General features: G+C 24.5%; 2 protein-coding genes across 3 annotated transcripts; one reads left to right on the top strand and one right to left on the bottom strand.

Annotated features, from left to right (window-relative positions):
- Nucleotides 1-442: 442 nt before the first annotated feature.
- LOC112684565 (serine/arginine repetitive matrix protein 1-like) lies at nt 443-20,365 on the bottom strand. Of its 2 annotated transcripts, none has more exons than XM_025556147.1 (9): nt 20,136-20,365; nt 9,709-9,921; nt 9,458-9,638; nt 5,338-6,705; nt 4,912-5,249; nt 4,749-4,834; nt 1,363-1,427; nt 1,025-1,105; nt 443-810 (listed from the first exon to the last, which is right to left on the bottom strand). In XM_025556147.1, exons 1-9 carry the CDS (start codon nt 20,151-20,153, stop codon nt 458-460), a joined length of 2,703 nt encoding a protein of 900 aa, XP_025411932.1. In that variant the 5' UTR covers nt 20,154-20,365; the 3' UTR covers nt 443-457. The 2 variants fall into 2 exon arrangements, with proteins under 2 accessions (XP_025411932.1, XP_025411934.1); XM_025556149.1 differs by lacking the exon at nt 20,136-20,365 and adding an exon at nt 12,335-12,600.
- Nucleotides 12,970-19,109, top strand: LOC112684566 (myosin-2 essential light chain-like). The gene is made up of 5 exons (XM_025556150.1): nt 12,970-13,510; nt 14,535-14,562; nt 18,429-18,569; nt 18,733-18,897; nt 18,957-19,109. The coding sequence occupies exons 1-5, from the start codon at nt 13,499-13,501 to the stop codon at nt 19,061-19,063; spliced, it is 453 nt and encodes a 150-aa protein (XP_025411935.1). The 5' UTR covers nt 12,970-13,498; the 3' UTR covers nt 19,064-19,109.
- Nucleotides 20,366-20,453: the final 88 nt, after the last annotated feature.

Raw genomic sequence — 20,453 nt, 5'->3', positions numbered from 1 at the left:
AAGCTTCATAATCAAAATTTATTATGTAAGTATTAGAATTCTTAAATATTTAAAAATATAGAGTTTAAGTTATGTCTTAGAATTTTAACACAGTGATTACATTTTTTAGTCTATATGTATAAAAAATAAACATTTATACTCAACAAGTAAACAAATTTATCTTAGAACTTTCAGTAATTTAAAAAAAACAACTAACTCTTTCTTATAAATTAATGAGTTATACTAATGAATTTTCATTAAAAAAGAAATAACATTTTTAATATTCATAACTAAATAAATGTGGTGTTCTCACAAATAATAAAAATAAAAATTATCAAAATTCTAATCTATCCAATATATGCATAATTTTTGATTGAAACAACTTATGTTTGTCACGAATTATAATATATATAAAATATATTAAAGAATAGAAAATAACATATGTCTAAGGTTTATGAATACGAATAAAAATAAATAATCAATAAGTAACAATATTACAAAAAATAAATTGTAGTTTTATCAGTTTGTTATGATTTAAAACTAAACTACAGTAAAGACAAATTTTGAAGGACAAAAATATTGTATGAATTTGGAATAATATGGTAGGCATATAAGTTGACCAATAAGAAAAAATGCATGTGATTAGGACATCAAATACCTGATCGAAATCTGTAACATTAATGTTACGCTTTTTGATCTTCTTAAATCCTTTTTGAATTGTGTTACCACTATTAACAACTTTTCTCGAATGCAAAGGAACTTTTTTTAATTTGGCTTTTTGTTTTTTGACATTTGTATAAGATTCTTCTTCACTGTCATAAACTTCTTGACCTAAATAAACACAAATAAAAATAAACATTATATAAACTATTTTTCTTCAAATTATGTTTAAATGAATACATTAGTTTAACCTGCTCTAAGTTAATATATTAAATAAATTAAGAAAGCATAAAAAAATTAGATGGAAAACATAAAGAATTTAAAAATGAAAGACTGTTAAAATAAATAATTTCAGTTGATAAATTGTATATAAGAAAAAATTTACCTTCTGGAAGTAAAATACTTAAGTCACTTCTAGTCTTAGAATCTCTATTCATCACAATAACTCTTCGGCCATCTAAATTTCCTAAAAATGTTTTTTACTATAGTATTAAATAAAATGTATTTAAAATTACTGAAATACTAACATAAGATTCATAAATTTACAATAATACTTATATATACATAGTTATTATTTTTTTTATTTAAACAAGCTATATTTCACAAAATATGAATACTATGGTTCAATTTAAAAAATTAGCCTGTATCAAATATTTATAAAAAATAAATCTTATGAAGATTGAAATATATATTTTCTAAATTAATAAAAAAATGTATGTATACCTTCGGTTTTAATACTTATTTCTGGAATTTTAGAATGTTTTTTTCTCTTCACTTCATTTGAACCGCTGAAAAATATTAATTACGTATTATTATATTAGTTAAACACTATAAAAACTTGAAAGATTAGTAAAATTAACCATAAGTTTAAAAATATGTTGTAGAATAATATTATAGTATTTATTTGTATACATATATATATATATATATACAACTAGTTTGGAACGTTAAGTTATAATTGTTGACACTAACTGAATATTGTAGTCAGTAATTATTAATACTACACTTCTACAATATATTAATTTAATATATATATATATATAATAAAATAAAATAAACGCCTTAATTTATTTATTTTTAATTTCAATTTAATTTTATCAATTAATTCATAGTAAAATAAATAAATAAATAAATAAATAAATAAATAAATAAATATATATATATATATATACACTCGGTTAAAAAAGTTTCCATGCATTACATTTTAATTTATAAAATTATTTCAATAAATATTAAATTAAACATCAGCATTTTTATTTATCAATCAAAAAATTCCATTCTTAAACAATCATTTATTTAATTTTTATGGCAAATATAGATAAAAATATTTGTGAGAGATATATTCAGTTGAAAACCCATATAATTCAATTATTTTCGCCAAAAAAGTTTCCATTCACTAATTTTTTTTCCCTGTTAATGTACTCGTTGTTATGAAGTCTAATAAATCAATTTATTGTGATCTTTCATATTTGTATACATTAAATATTTTTTTTACTACGTTAATCATACATTAATTTTTTATTTACTACGACATATGTTAACCATGGAAGTACCTACTGAAGTCTGTGCATTAATTATTCGACTAAAAGAAGGACAATCTTTTCGAAAAATTGTAAGCAAATCATACGCGCCAATTCAATATATTATTAACTGACAAAAATAAATTAAAACATAGAGCAATAGGCCTCGTTCAGGTCGTCCTAGAAAATTAGACTCAAACCAATGGCGGGCAATTCTAAGAACAATATTAAAAAATATGTACTCCTAGACAGAAACCATTTATAAGTTTATAAGTGCATTTAGCAAAAGGAAACGTTTAGATTTTTCAAAAGCTCATATTGATAAGTCTATAAGTTTTTGGAACTCAGTAAATTTTTCCAATGAACCAAAATTTAATGTATTTTCATCCGATGGTAGAGTATGAAAAAAACAAAATGAATAATTAAAAAAACAGAACTTGTGTAAAACTGTTGAACATGAGTTTGGAATGATAATTTATCTTTCAACAAGATAATGATCTGAAACACACAGCAAAACGTTTTAAAGAATAGTTGATACATAATGTTCCTAAACAAATTCATACACCACCACAGTCACCTGATATAAACCCAATCGAACATCTATAGGATAAAATAGGAAGAAAAATTAAAACACATAATTTACGAAATAAGCAGCAGTTGAAAAATGCAATTTTAAAAGAATGGATTGCAATGAACCCAGAAATCACTAAAACAATTAGTAAATAGTATAAAAAATCGTTTGATCTATATTATTAAAGCAAAAGGTGGGCCTACACATTTTTAATTAAAGAATTTAAAATAATCTAATTAATAAATTATATTAAAAGTATATGGAAACTTTTTGGTGGATTATTTTTCTCAATATTTCTAATTTTTAATTTTAATGAGTTACATGTTAATTAAAAAATAGTTTATTTTATTGAAAAAAAAAATTATGTATGATAAATTAATTTTTGGTACGATTACCAACCCTTAATATTTTGGATCTTTCAAAATATTTATAAAAACTTTTTTTTAAAAGATGAATTCGGAAACTTTTTTGACTAAGTATATGATAGAAATTAATATATTTATTAAAGCTGATATGGCACTTTCATGTAAATGGTACAACTTGATCATAATTTAGAAATAAAAAATAGTTATCGATTCCCGAAGTGTATTTTATATATTATTTTTTTATAATTTTGCTATTTACATACATATAATAATTTACTTAAAACAATAACCTTCTTGATAATATGATACCCTTAAAAGTTTTAGCTATGTAATTTATTAGTTTTATTATATAATTTCACAATTGAAACTAAATTAGACACTCACACAACATAGTTATTAGAATAAAATATCAATAATAGGGAGAAAAGTATTTATATTTTCAGCTTAACCTAATAATTTATTGAAAATATTTTATTTTCAGTAACTCTTAATTGATAATTTTTTATTTTTCAATTAAGTTCATAACAATTGAAAGACATTTATTAAAATAAAAGTTGTTATTAATAAATAAGGCAGAGAATTTGTAGCATTTGCATATTTGTTTTGCACAATCACAAAAATGGCAGAGTACGAAACAAATATGTTTCATACTTTAATGAAACTAGATTTGAAATTTTATTTTACATATAAATGCATACTTTGAGTAATTTTTTGTTTTTCAAGCATATTTAATACTTATATACACCATTTTATACTCTTTGAAAAATATTTAACTTAAATCAATTTTTTTCACACCATTGTTTTTATTACAAATAGTAGACTAAAAAAAAGTTTGTATAAAAATGCATTTATTTTTAATTTTTATCGTAAAATATGATTTTTGACTGTTAGTACACGTTTTTTCTAAAAATGCTTACGGATTGCCAATAAGACAATAATATTAATTTGCTGTAATTAATTTTATTAATAGATAGATGATAGTTTCTGATACTACAACATCAATGTGAGCTGAATGCATATTTAATTAAGAAAATTGAAAAAAATTAATTTTAATTACTTGGCAATGGCATAAAATCTATTGATATTAGATAATTATTTTAATTTAATTTAAATACTTTTAATTGTATAAATACTTTGAAATGAAATCGCCAAAAAAATTTTTTAGTGCATAATTTGAGAGCATATTACAGGGTTTTTAAATGCATAAGTGCTTTCATATTTTTTTGATTTTTTAGACCTATGTCTTGTCCTATTAATAAACTATATCAAGGAAAAAAAAATTATAATCAAATCATTGATATAATATTATTATACCTTTTTTATAAAAACAGATATTATAAACTCACTAGTTTTTTATATCTTAATTAATTTTTTAAAATTAAATTTTCTTTAAATATATATTTCATTTTTAAAATGTATTATATTTGGAAATTCATAAAATTAACTAGTTATTTGAAAGTAACAAATAGATAAATTTTCAAATGTAAAGTTTTTCTAAATTAATTTAAAAAAGTATATTTTAATATTAAAAAAATAAATAAATAAAAAATAAAAAAAATTGTTAAAAATTACACTAAATATAAAATGATTAAATGTAAAGATTTAATTTATTTTAAATTTATAATTATTGTAACTTAAGTTTGTAAATATTACCTTGATCCTACAACACCTCTAATTGCAGACTGTAATAAACGGGCAGGATAAAATGATTCTGGTTTTTTCTTAACTTCTACTTGAATCTAAAATTTTAATGAAAAAATTAAATGTTTTTGAAACATTAATTTATGTAAATCAAATAGGATAGTTTGAATTTTACCGTATTTAAACGAAGGGCCCTCCTTCTTTTTAACTCTGTTCTTAGATCAACAAGATCATTATGTTGTATAGTGACTTTTTTATCATCTATTTGCTGCCTTTCTTGAATTCCTTCATCTTCTTCATCTTCGTCTTCATCTTCTTCTTCAATATATTCTTCATCACCATCACTAGATTTTTGTCCAGCTTCTTTTTCACTTCCATCTTCCTCATTCTCTTCAGACATCTCTTCTACTGATGATTCAGATTCTTCTCCAGATGCACTAGATACTTCTAAAGTTTCAGATTCTACTACCATTGTTTTATTTTTTTTTTCTTTATGACAATTTAATCTACCCTCTAAAAATAAAAAATTAATACAATATTACCAAAAATAATAATATAAATATTAGACATAATTAATATTAACAAAAATATGTATACAAACCTTGATCAATGAGCAAATCATTAGTATCATCATGTCCAAACACAATTCTTGGTCTTTTTTTGTCTTTTATTTTCTCTGGAGAATTATTTAATTTAACAGTTCTTTGTAATTTTATTACTTCTAAATCCTTTTTCATCTCATTGCTTATGCTTTTAGGAATTGGAAAGGATTGTGAAATTTTATTTGATTTTTTTGTTAATTGCATAGTTTTTGGTTTTATTTCAGGTTCATTCTTTTTATTTTGCATTTCTTTATTTTCAGTCTGAATTGCTACTTGAACTGAATTAGTTTTCCTTAAAATAATTTTTTTGCTTGAAGGTTCAACCAACTTGTTGGACTCAAATTTTCTTTTTCTTGCTTCTAAAACAGGATCTATTGACCTCGATTCTATTTGTTTATCCACAGGTTTGATTTTTTCTTTTTTCTTCAAATATTCATCATCTAAGATTTTATTATCTTTACGGCGAATATTAGGAGATACAGGTCTTGATTTAATTACTTTCTTTAATGGACTAGGTGATCTTCTTCTAACAGCAGTTCTAATTTTAGGTGATCTTGACTTTGATTTAATCTTAAGAGGAGACCTACTTCTTCTCCTTAATGGAGACAGTCGTCTTCTTTTTGGCGAAATATCTCGTGATAGAGATCTGCGACTTCTCCTTGGAGATGGTGAACGATAGGGATATCGGGACTTAAGAGGAGAGTATCTTCTCGGAGAAAGATTTTTTTCCCTTAAAGGTGATAATCTTCTGGGCGATCTTCTGGGTGATATGGATCTACGGTAGGGCCTTGAACGTAATGGTGAATATCTATATCTATCAGGAGTAGGAGATCTTCTTCGTGGAGATCTTGATGGTGATCTTTTTCGAAGTTTACTGTAAGGAGATATTGACTTCTTTCTATTACGTGGTGATGGCGATTTTAAGGGAACACGAGAATTTAATAGAATGCATTGTGCTGGAGAGTTTCTTATTTCCTCTAAAGTTTTAATTGATTCTAATTCTTCTTCAGGTGGATTAACTAGAGGTGCTAAATTGTTAACAACCTTAGGTGGATTTATAACAGTTGGTTCATCAACTTTCACAGTTAATTTATTTTTTATTTTCAACTCTGTACTTTTTTCTTTTTTATTTTTATTATTTTGTTTTATACTTTTCTTAACTTTTTTTGATGGTTTAACATCTTCACCATTAATTTCAGCTTCCATAATATCCATTAATTTGTCAAGATCGTCCAGATCTTCATCTTTTTCCCCTAGGGATAAGACATCACCATCATCTGATTCTTCTTGTCCATCTCTTTCTGTTTCACTGTCTTCACTTTCTTCAGAACCAGAATCATTATCTAATCGGCTGAATTTAGTAGAAACTAAAAAAATAAACAATAACAAATAATGATGTTTCTTTCTTTTGAATAAAATATAAAAAAAAAAATGATGTAACAAACCAAGAAAATATAATAAAACTTATTTACATAATACATATTCTTAAAATAAAATACATTTTTAATCTATTCAGTTAAGTAAGTAGTTATTTGAGGGATTTACATTGAAATAGAAAATTGTACCTTATAAAATAATTAGTAAAACCTAAATATTCAAACTGCTTTGATTGACCATTATGGTAATTATAGTAACAAGTAAGCAACAATTTAAATAATGTTTAGCATGTTTTTAAATACTTGCACATGGAGAAGTATTATATTATTCATAAATATTCAATAAAATATATGAATATTGCTTACATGCAGAATTACATCTATAAGAGAGCATGTTAAATTTATTATACTATACAATAGTTTTTAACTTTTATTCAAATTACAGTATTCATATAACAATATGTATAGGTATATTTCTTCCCTTAGGAGAACACCTTGTGTTACGGATTTAGCAACCCCGAGGACTCTTATTGGTAGAAAACTCCTAGCGAGTGATTCCAGTAAGTAATTCCTAATGTAGGGCAGCAGCTACATTAATATTATACTAAGGTGGAGATAAGGATGTCAGAAAGGCTTAGATATGAATAAATGAAAAGGAAACTGAATACAGTATGTGCTCTCATTCAAGGAAGGCAACGAAAAACCACTATATTATTTTTTTCAAGTATAAATCTATCATGCCAAAGAAAATTATAACCACGGCCCTCGCTCCCCGGCAGACCTTAAATGGTCAGAGAAGTGCTTAGAATCTCCAGCTCAGCTCTGAAGATTGCAACTTGGAATGTGAGGAGTTTGGTTGAAGATGGAAAGTTGGAGAACACTGTGAAAGAAATAGAGAGAATGAAACTCAACATTTTTGAAGTGAGTGTTACAGTGAGAGCCAAGTAATTTGCTAACAAGAAATGGTGAACAAAAAGTAAATCATTCAAGCAACAGTGAATTAAGGCGTCGCTATGATGTAGCTATCATAATGGATAAATCTGCAACTGGATTTTTGCCTATATCAGAAAGGGTTATGATGTTTAATATTGCTTGTAATAAAGAGACTATTAATCTGATACAAGTTTATACTTCAACCACAGATAACTACTACGCAGATACTAGGAAAAATAAAGTTAGCATTATAAGGGAAAATTATGATAGTATAACAGATACAAAAATAAAGATTAGAAGATTAATAGAATATGTACAAGAACTATATCTCTCAAAATAGGCTAGAACAAAGTAGCATAAAAATGGATAAAGGATTCGATAGAATGAAAGAAGTAACAAATATACAAAAGAGTGCCAAGCCAAGAAAAGCAGCAAGCTCTGATGAAGTACCTTCCGAAATGTTAAAATTGCTTGATGATAATAACAGATATGTTAGTTGATTTATTCAAAACAACTTATGCATGAGGAAATATTCAGGACAAATGACAATTTTATTACATTGCTCAAGAAAAATAATCCCAAAGAAAGTTCAGATTATCGAACAATAGCCCTAATGCGCTATAACTTGAAATTATTTTTAAAGATCATACATCAAAGAATATATGCTAAATTAGAGATTGGCATAAGTACAATGTAGTTAGGATTTAAATAAGAAATGGAGATCAGAGGCATTATTCGGTATAAATACCCTTATGTAAAGGTGATTAGATGTCAATAGAAGTATTTTTGCTTGTTATATAGATTTTACCAAAGCATCCAATAACGTACATGAAAAATTAATAAAAATATTAAAGGATAAATATATTGACAGCCGTGATATAAGAATAATTTCAAATCTCTATTGGAATCAAACCACCAAAATTAAAGTGGACGATGATTTCCTAGACAAAATAAAAATAAAAAAAGAAATAAGACAAGGTTGTGTTACATATCTTGGGTTGACAAAGTGACAAATTCAGAAGTTTTAAGAAGAATAGGTAAAAAACTAGAGATGATGAAGATTATAAAATGTAGGAAGTTGCAATACTTTGGACATGCTTAGAGGTGAAAAATATCAGCTCTTGCAGCCCATAATACAAGGAGAGATTTGCGGGAAGAAGAGCAGGGGAAGACCTAAAATGAGCTGGCTGGAGTTGTTCCAATGCAACACCAAGGAACTATTTAGTGCAGTCAAGAACAAAGAACATATAACCATGATGATTTTTAACCTTTAATAGAAGAGGAACATGAAGAAGAAGACAAATAAAATTAAATAATATACGAAAAATTTCAATTTTAAAAAATAAAAAACAATTAAAAGATTTTAAGTATTAAATTAAACTAAATTTCAAATGTAAGTAAATATATTATTTGTTGTGAAAGTGTAGGTAATATATATTTACATTCATTAAAATAAATACTAACAGTTTAGGAATTAACAATAATTATCTTATTTTTATATTTTAAATGGCAATTTAGACCATTGGATATGATAGTCTTTTGGTTAGTAAATAATTAATGGTTTTTCGTGGGGGCATGACTGTGTCTCTAAAATCCCATGGGGTCATATGGTCTGGCATCTAAAGATGTTGGATAGTATGTAAACAAAGGGTCAATTGAAAATTGTTGTTAATTATTGTGCCACATCATAATTTAGGCTGTCATTGGTTTTATAAATAAGTAAATGTTTGCATACATTTTACATTCTAAATGATTATATATACTTTAAAATTTAATGGAAATATAATACTATATATCTAATTTAAATTACCTTCATCATTCAAATTATGAACATCATTTGTCTTTGTTCCATCATTAGTTAATATTTTAGAATTAGTAGGTTTAGGTGAATTGTTTGATACCAAATCATTGGCATGGGGATCACTTTCACCATCAGTTGGTATAATAGCAATTAAATTATTATTTGCATGAGAAGATCTTCGAAAAGTAAGCTGAAAAATAGAGTAATTAATAATCATATTTAAAAATAGTACATCTAAAATGCTATTAGTTGTAACTTACATTTGGATATGTACGTTTATTATAGGGTCTATTTGATACAGGAAACCGTCCTCTATTTCTTGAAGAGTTATTGAAAGAATTGCCAGTGGCAAATTTATTCTGACAAAATTCTGCAGATGTACTGCTTATTGTATTTATTGGCACATTGGATTTTCTCTTAAAAGACATAAGAGCAGCTAGACGTAATTTTTCAACATCATCGTCATCAATACTCTAAATAATAAATTGTATTTAAATGATTATAAAATAAAAAGATGAATAATTGAATAGGATCTAAAAACAGATATAAGTGTTACATTATGACTAGAGCTCGGAAGTTGTAGGAGATGCATATTTTTCTGTACACTTTCAATTTATAGCAGACCAAGCTAGAAATCCGTTCCATACAAAAACGAGTTTAAATATAACAATCAAAAATGCATTTTTTAGCATATTTTGGCAATTTTAGAAAAAAATGTATGTTTCTTAATATTCATATACTTTTTATGTATACTTCTTAATTTGTATGAGATTTATATACCCGTGTAATATTTTCTAAAAAATTTGAAGTTTTCTTTCATTTTATTTTCAATTATTTAACATACTAGTCACCATACCTTACCGTCGTTATATCAATTTAATTTAACGGAATGTATTTGTTTTTATAGCACTAAGGTGAGCACTATATAATATTATCGACGTTATAGTTAATCTAATAGCAATATGGCAAGTGTATTATTAATACTAACGTTATATACAACTATACATTAATCATAACTTCATCGGATTTTGAAGTTTTAGCGCTACAAAAATATACTTTCAGACAATCGTTGTTCATTTGATATGGAAAATATAAAGAAAGTTCTGATTGTTCAATGCGATACGTTTACAGGTATGACAGTTACAATAATCTATAGGTATGTTTATTGAATTAATAAAAAATAAATATAATTTTTCAAATAACTATCATTCTGTTTTTTTTTTTATATTGAAAATATTACAATTCATAAAAATCACCCAAAAAATTTTGAATTTAATAGAAACATAAAAAAATGTTTATATATTAAATTTTTTTTTTTACATACTTAACTTTTTTTCATGCATATTTTACAATTTTTACGTGAATATTTTGCCTTTTTTAACTTCTATAATTTCCGAGCCTTAATTATGACTAACAAATAAAAATACTCATGTTTTATTCCTACTAGCAACTATGTTCATATAATATGGGAAATTTGTAGACCGTGTATTATTATATTGTTATGCTATGATAAAGTGAAATAGTCTTTCAATACACAATAAAAAATATATATAAACAACAGGATGAAATATGGAACAACTTACAAATGTACACAGGAGAAATATTGTCAACAATGTAAAAAAATAACTAATGTTTCTGTATCTCTTAAGTTCATATAAAATAAAAAGCTCTAATATAAATTTAGAACCAATTATGTCAACAAAAACAAGCTTAAGACAACAATTATTAACACATTGACTGCCATACGACCGCTGGCAGACATGTTGTTTTTCTCACTAAGCTACGCTATAATTTTGATGTTATTCCTTGAATGTACAAAGGTAAATTTATAGAACAATAATCGGAAAAGAAAAATATTTGAAAGTATGAAAAATCTTTATAAGGTAAACAATATATCGATCGATTCAAAATTTTCTTTTTTCCGCCACCATCAAAATATAATCATTATTAGTTTAACGTCACATAAAATACTTGGATATAAAAATAAATGTTAAAATGAGCACTCACAGTTATATAGCGTATAAATAAAAAAAAAGTGCAAAATATAGCATATAGCGTAAATATAACAACATAAATCCAAATAAAGCTGAATTTATGCAATGTTATTATTGCCAGCGCAGATAAAATAATTGTACTGTTATAAAGATATAACATAAGATATATAAAGATACCAAGAACAAAATAATGGATGCTATAGGAATATTATTAAGATTCCATCTGCCAAATGGACTTGTTATCATGAAAATGAACTACATACTTGGTTACTATTATATGTTATGAATAGAACCTATAACTTCTTTTAAGAAAATGAAAAATTTAAATTACCATGAAACTAATATCCAATATTGAAATTATCATGCACAATAAAATATGATAAAGAATGAATGTTATAATTTGCCACGGACAAAGTGGCTAAGTAACTAAGTACTTAAGTCTAATATGTTATCAAAAGCTATGAAGAAAAACTACAGAACTATAGTACTATAAAAATATTTGATTACAATAACATTTAAGAACTCTAAACATTGTAATATATTAAAGACACTATAATTTATCTAGCAATAATGAAAAAAATACAATGAACTAAAAAAATTACCTTTTGAATAAATTTATTTTATATAATCAAAAGCTTACAAAAATATTTGTTAATAATGGAAAAATTTTAAATATTCTATATAAATATACCAATGGGTATTATTATACATATATGTCTCGATTTACAAATATATATACTGTATTTTCAACAAGTTTTACATACAATAAATATTTTAATACTTCTAAAATAGACTTAAAATTTGTATGACAAAATAATTGCATTCCTTATTTAAATATAATCAGTACCTATTATTGTGACCTGTATAATATTATATTATAATCAATACTTACATTGTAATCCATTTTGCTTTAATCAATCCACTTAAATCAATCGTGGAAAATAAGATTAACGTACAAATGTGGACAATAATCTTAATGAACAAATAAATATACATAAATGGGAAACTAAATCAATCAAAAAATATTGCTAGAATATTTATCTAAACCGTGAAATACAAAAAAAGAAGAATAGGTACCCAAGAGAAAATTAAATGGTTAGAACAGTATTTATTTTTTAATGTAGTAAAAGCCAATACCTTTGCAAACGTGCAATGGGCAATGAACAAAATACAGAAAACCAAAACAAAAACAAAACAGATGATTCAAAGAAATAAAAAAACCTCCAGTGTAACCAACAATGTCACCTTAGGAATTTACCAACCTTAGATCATATACTAGTATACTATATACCATAGTATGATCTAAGTCAGTGGTTTTCTACCTTTTTCGAATTGCGGATTTTTTATTTTTTTATAATGCGACCCCTTAAAAAACAAAAATGTTGTTATATTCATCAATTTGATTCAAATTTATTTAATTACCAATAAAATATTTACGTGATAAATAATTTTGATTAATTTACACTTAAAAATTTCACAAAATAAATTATTTACTTTGTTTTTTTTATATAATATGAAAAAATCATTTCATCCATTATTATTGGCGACCTCCTAACCTATGATTAACGACCCCCAACTTGCAACAGCACTAAAAAAATTTTTATATCCCCCTTCTCAAGAAAATCCTATATACGCCCCTGATAAGAATCCACTGCTTTATAAAATAATTTAATAGTGTAGCCATTATATCAGTTAGGATTAATACGTATTATAATTATTATATTATGGTAATCTTGATTTGGTTAAATATTATTAAATAGTGTGTCGCATAGAGTTAACTCTATGGTATATCGTGACTCATGGATAAAGTATAAATGTTAAATATTTTTCTCTTATCAAATTATTACAACCAATCATAGAGTAGGATGTTAATATGGTTTAATAAATGTTTTTCTCCTCAACTTTCAATTTAAGCGGTCTATAAAAGAAGTAGTTGTGTGAATTCTGATAATAATAGTTGTTAAATACTAAGCACTTAGTTGTAATTGTAAGTAGATACAAGTATTGATCAAAAACCTAACTAGTTAATATTTTATTATTGAACGAACAAATCAATATGAATAAAGCGGTATGTATTTGTATAATTTTATATGTGAATAATACTTTAAATTTATTTATAGTAATAGTATAGAAATGTTATCTGTAAAATCTTAATTAGGGAATTTTTAAAATTGAATTAATTTTTAATGAATGTTACATTTAATTCAAATTTTATCATTTAATTATCTTTTAGTGATACGTGATTTTCCAATTTCCTGTGTAATATATACAATTTATGATTTTATGATTGCAGTTCATAGTAAGTGGGTGATGTGAAGTTGATAACTTAAATATTTAGCAATATTTTTACAAAAGGATGGGGGTTTTGAAATAGATGTAAATTATAGGATTATGTGTGGTTGAATGAAATGGAGGGAAGCGTTGGGCTTTTTATGCGATAAGAGAATTCAAATGAGACTGAAAGGTAAATTTTACAGGTTAGTTACAGGAGTGTAGTAGTTACTCGCACTCAGATTGGTTTAATCATGCTACTTCAGAGTATTATGTACAGTTGACAGGAGAATATAATAGAATATGAATGCTGCAGAAATGAGAATGTGAATAAGTGGAGTGATAAGAGAAGATAGAATAAGGAATGAATATGTGAGAAGTAGTATTTATGTAGTGTCTATAGTGGACAAGATGAGAAGTTACAAATGCAATAAAAGTTGTTATGAAAATGAATGTTGAAAAGGAAGACTAAAAAAGAGATGGTTGGATCTGATTAAGAATGATATGAGGGCCGTTAGTATATGCATAGGGTATGTGGAAAATTGAGACAAGTGGAGGTTTTGGACATGGATGGCTGACCCCAAATAGTTGGAAAAAAGGGGAGGGAGTAGAAAAGAAGAATGATTACTATTCATAATATAGTAACAATTATTGTTACATCTTTAATTTAATAATTTATTATTAACTGTGTTTATTATTGCTTTATAGTATTTAGTTATTAAAAAAGTTAATAAATAAATAAATTATTAATAACAGTAAATTGTAATATATTTTATGTCTTTAAACAGTTCATATTTTAACATCATATTTATTATTTCTAGGTTAATTATTCAGAAGATCAATTGGCAGGTAAATTATATTATAAACTTTACTATTTTGGAAATTAAATTTTATCTCTTAGTATTTTATTTTTATTTGTGTTATTTAAAGAGTTCCTTATTTTTAACGATTCTTAGTACATTAAAAAAATAAAAAATAAATTACTAAGAATATTAGCTAGGTCAAAAAAAAAAAAAATGAAAAATTTATATTTTTAATTTTTTAACTTATATTAAGTGGAAAAACTAAATTTGGATATGAATTATTTAAATAAGTTTACCGTAAATAATTTGAATAGTCAAATATCAGTATTCGATACTACAATACAATACCTAATAAAAATTATTCCCTTGTGTTTTCACGTATACCTCCATAAATGTTTTAATAATATCATATAGGCTGTGGCATAGCTAGGGTGATGTGCAAAGGCAGACATTTGGTTGAATTTTTGGAAAGGCTGTAAAATAACCCGCAGGGTCTTCGTCCCCACACCTCCTTCCCATGCACAAGTAAAACTTATTACTATTAAAAATACAGATATGTTTAAATTGTATTAAAAAAACACTAAATAATGTATATTTAAAAATAATTAATATTTTATTTTAATAAAAATATCTATTTGTATCAGTAAAGATATTTAAAATATCATCACTTTTTATATTTTTCAATATATAGTATTGAAAGATCGCTGAACCTATCTTGAACTAACAATGTCCTTAGCCAAGTTTTATTTATTTCATTGCACTGAAACTTCTTTCGCAATTAGCCAAACTAATTGGTATTGTTAATGCTATTGTAAATAGTTTTTTATTATTTCTTATTTTAAAATTTTCCAAAAAAAAAATGAATAACATTTCTAACAAAGTTTTTATTTTAGAAGAGGGCTATTTAAATATTTGGGGGCTAAGCCTTCCCTAGAATTTATGTGGAGAACATGTCTCGAGGAGCAATATGCATTTGAAGTTATTCAAACTTGTCTTCAAAGATATTTCTGAGTTCTGGCCACCTTTGTAATTTATCATATTTTTTTTTAATTTATAATTATAATACATTTTTAAAATTTGAATTTTATACATAAATAAATAATATTAAATATTGAAGTATTTTTTTATGTTTATTGTATTGTATATTTTATATATGTCACAGCGATAACATACAAGTACCAAATTTATCAATTAAATTTTTTATACTTTTTTTTTTTTTTTTGAGAAACATCTGCAGTATTTAAAATTGTTTATCTTTACTATTTAGGATAGTTGTATATGTTATGAATAATGTCATGCATTTGAATTAAGCACCTCACATTTTTAAATTTAGGACTCTAACTGGTGATGGCAACGGCCAATTATGTTTGCTATTGTCCCTAGTTTACTAATAAATCAATTAACTTTGTGTTTGTTAAACAATATTTTAGTGAGTCTAGTAAAATTGATAAATACTAAATAAATTTGTACCTAATAGGGCTTCACTTGCCTATCATGTACCGAGGCTTTCACTAATCTAGCTATTTCGCTACATAAAGTTCTGTGAGAAATGGGTTCGTCACTATTGATATTAACAACATGAGTAGGTAGACTATTAAATAGAGCAATTAAAATGCAAAATATATCATAATTAAATTCATTATTATTAATAATAACAATTAGGGCAAAAAACTTGTATTATTTACTAGCACAGTTATAACAATAGAAGAGTACTAAACTCTGAATATAACAAATATTCAAATATTTAAAAATTAGATATGTTATACTATTCAAATAATTTGATTATTCGTTGCATCCCTACTTAAAGTATCTTATTACTAATACGAAAGATATAGGTACGTTCAAGGATGGATTTCTCATTAAGCACTGTAGGCAGCTGCCTAGGGTGGCAAATTCTGTAGGGTTTTATTAAAAAATATCAAACGTATGAAGAAAAAAAAAATGGAAAATTAATTACTTTATATTTACGAAAAATAATTGTATAATAATGTTTGCATTTCATTAATATTTTTATATTATTGTTATTTTGGTTCATTATAATTTAGTCATTAATAATTACTCATAAATAAAAACAACTGTACACATAATATGTTATGCATATTATGCTGTTATGAAAATCTGTTTTTATTAATATTTAGTAAACAGTCATTGACATTTTTTCAAAGTAGACTAATAAAGTCAAAAAAATTGTCTAAAAATTTAAATGGATGTAGGTACATATGTCTCTATATTTAATATTTAGATTAGGTATTTTGGAAGGGGTAATATAAATTCTTCACCTATTAGAGGGGAGGCAAATTGTTGTTGCTTATAACCGTAAAAAAGATAAATCCATCTCTGGGTATGTTAATGTAAAAAATGTTATTGTTTGGTATATTATTAATATTGTATAAAACTACACTAATTTTTAAAATGTCTAGTTAATGGTTTTGTGATAATTTTTAAAATTTCTTGATTTATCTTAACTTGTGATTTTTGGTGCACACATTTTTGTTTTATAGAAAATATTTTATTTGAGTATTAAAATATGAGTTGGATTAAATGAGATATTTAAAAAAAAATTGTTATATTATCTGAAAATGTATAAAAATATGAAAGAAACAATATCAAATATTTTTAGGTTAGAAATAAAAGTAGTTTGCATTTAAAATATGAAATTGCAAAATGTAATTGGTAAGTTCATGAAATCAATAATATGCTGTTGCCTAGTATGTAAATTGAGCAATTTATCTACCAGTTATTTCATTAATTAAGCAGAGTGTTATCTTCTTAATGCTTATATTTGACCTCAAAATATTTAACAACGTTATTATGTTTATATTTGTAATTACTGCACGAAAATAATTTTGTCAACACCTGTTGCCATAGGCATAAACCAGCGGTTCCTAACCTTTTTATTTATGTGGACCACCAATTTGATAAAAAAAAAAAAATGAGGTTCACTAATCTGCACATACATTAGTTATTGTAAAAACAATTAAAAAACAATTGATTATTAAGAAAAAAATTATTGAACCTAATTAATCACAAGTTAAACAATTTAATGAAATATTTGGCATATCCCCCACAAGAAATTCAATATCTGGATTAAAGCTGGGCAGTTTTAGTCTTAAATCACTCTCAACACTCTTACTTCAGATTATTTATATACATACCTATTGTTTTTGTTAAAAAAATTAAAGTGGAAAAAGGTCGCTCATCAACTTTCTTTGAGCAATTTTGGCATTTGCTAAATAATCTTATTAATATTATTATAACTAGAAATATTATATAATAATAATATGTAGCAATATTATTTTAACTAGAAGTGCACAACCTTTTTCTATTTTGTACCAAATAAAAAAAATAAAATTGAGAATGTGCCATTAAAAATTAATAATTACTATTCAAATTGTTACAGATTATAAAAATTAGAAATAAAGAAAAAACTAAAAAATAAAAATATGATATTTTATATGTTATTATTCTAGTGTGCCATTTAATATTGTCAAACGTGTCATCCTTGATTTTTAATATTTATACAATTTATTAAGTATAAGCCATCAAACTTTGTAAATAACATAGTTAGTAAATTTTTTAATTTTAAAATATAAATAAATTTTATTTTATTGAATAATTTCTTTTTTTAAGAATTGTCCAACTGTAACTGTTTTAACCACTAAAAAATGGTGTACATAAAGGTAGTTGAGATCTCATAGTAGTCAATGTGTTAAAAGTTATTTAATTTTAATTAATATTAACTAATTAATTAATTAAATCATTTTAATCTAATAACCTTTAACAAATCAAAATAAGATACTTGTATTCTTATTATATATATCATTGACAAAATATCCGATTCCAAATGTATAAAAATATGTTTAAATAATTTATAGCTAATAGTTGTACTTATGTATTAATAATTTATTTTAGAAATGGAAGAAGCATTTCAATTATTTGATAATCGAGGTGACAATAAAATTCACATATCACATATTGGTAATGCTCTTCGTGCATTAGGTCAAAATCCAACTGAATCTGATGTTAAGAAGTTTGCCCAACAACATAAAGCTGGTATAGTTTTAATGCTTTGTACTATTGTAATTTTTATAAATATCATAGTATTTTATAATTATAGGTACTATTAATATTTTTGGGTCTATTTCTCTAATTAAATTAGTAATATCAATGATTACTAGCTTGTATATTTTTTCATTTTTTCTTTATATTTTTGTAGATGAGCGTATTCCATTTGAAGTTTTTTTACCTATTTATCAAGCTATATCTAAAATTCGTTCTTCCAATACAGCTGATGATTTTAATGAAGGGTTACGTCATTTTGACAAAGAAGGAAATGGATTTATATCATCTGCAGAACTACGTCATTTACTTACTACACTTGGTTAGTTAGAAAATTGACCTGCCTTAATGTTGTCATTAATAAATATTTATTTTATAAAGGAGAAAAACTTACTGATGAAGAAGTTGAACAGTTATTAGCTGGACAAGAAGATTCTTTAGGCAACATTAATTATGAAGAATTTGTACGTTCTGTAACTTCAGGTTGAATGGTTTAATAATTTTAAAATGTATATTCCTTGTTGGTTAACGGAAGTTTGTACTTATATTATTCAAATATTTTAGTTTAAGTTAATTTATAGTAATATTAACCTATTACATTAATAATTATTGACTTATATTTAATAAAAACAATAGTTTTTGTTAAAAAGTTCATAGAATATTAAATTATTAGAATAAAATACTTAAGAGAAAATAAATAATCTTATGAAAATGGTATTTGTATAACCTATATTATATTTTAAATATATTTGTGTAAAAATCAATTTTCAATATTAATACTTTTAAGTGCTATGAAAAAAAAAAACAATATAATTTTCATGTGTTGAAATAAAATATATTATAAGGTAAGCTGCTATTGACCTTATGAATTGTATAGAAACAAATTATTATTTTTAAATATATTTCATTACTTTTTAATATCACATTGAAACATTTTTTTTAATTGATATAGTATTAAATTATTAATATTGGATTGTTTGAATTAATAAACTAATATTAAAAAGAGAGCATTGAATTATGTCTTTCAAAAAATACTTAAAAGCTAATTCAGTAGTTTTATACATTTTATTGTAACTAGTGTAATTATAATTATGCCTTGGGAAGAGTATATTAAGAAGTGTCAGTAATTTATTATTTAGCAAATACTTTATTAAGATAATAATGTATTAGGAGGGGCTGGTTAGTGGTTTCTTCTTTTAAATTGGTAATGTGACAACACTTATTTTTATCATAAGGGTCTTTTGTCTAAGAATATTTTTTCATGCTCGTTCAGAATTTAAATTATTAAATTTATTTTCTGAAAGTATACTTAGACAGTTGCTAACTTTCAGTGATACAAACAAAACTGATATTTTTGTCATTAGTAAGCATTGAGATTATAAAGTGATATAGTTAGAAAATATTTTTCATTATTGGTTTAATTGAAATTTTTCCTTAATTGGTCTTACTACAATGAATATATGTATATTGAAACAAGCTAATTTTTTTTATATATATATATATTTAGATTTTGTTGTAATTAATAAATTACTGAAATCTTCAAGTCAATTAAAAAATTACCTTTTCTTGACTAGCCATTCCACCTCAGCAATAGTTTTTCGTTTATAATCCAAATAATTGAATTGATTCGGTATTGGAGTTATCTTATTCCATACAAAGAGCAATTACTTTAATTAGTTATAGTATCCATGTGGAATATGGCTGATGAGTGGGTTTAATTTTTGACAGGTCCTGGATTGAAAAATCCCTTTTTCAAAAAAAAAAAATTCAAGTATACTTATAACTCTGCATCTCATAAAATGATAAAAGTACAAATTCTTAAGAAAAATTTAAGAAATTGAGTTCAAGGACTTTGGATAATGAGGCTCTGTGGTCACA

This window comes from Sipha flava, unplaced genomic scaffold (genome assembly GCF_003268045.1).
Source record: "Sipha flava isolate LNK unplaced genomic scaffold, YSA_version1 252_pilon_pilon, whole genome shotgun sequence".
Taxonomy (NCBI): Eukaryota; Metazoa; Arthropoda; class Insecta; order Hemiptera; family Aphididae; genus Sipha; species Sipha flava.
The sequence above is the reverse complement of the archived record's forward strand: the minus strand, read 5'-3'. Positions and strand labels throughout refer to the sequence as shown.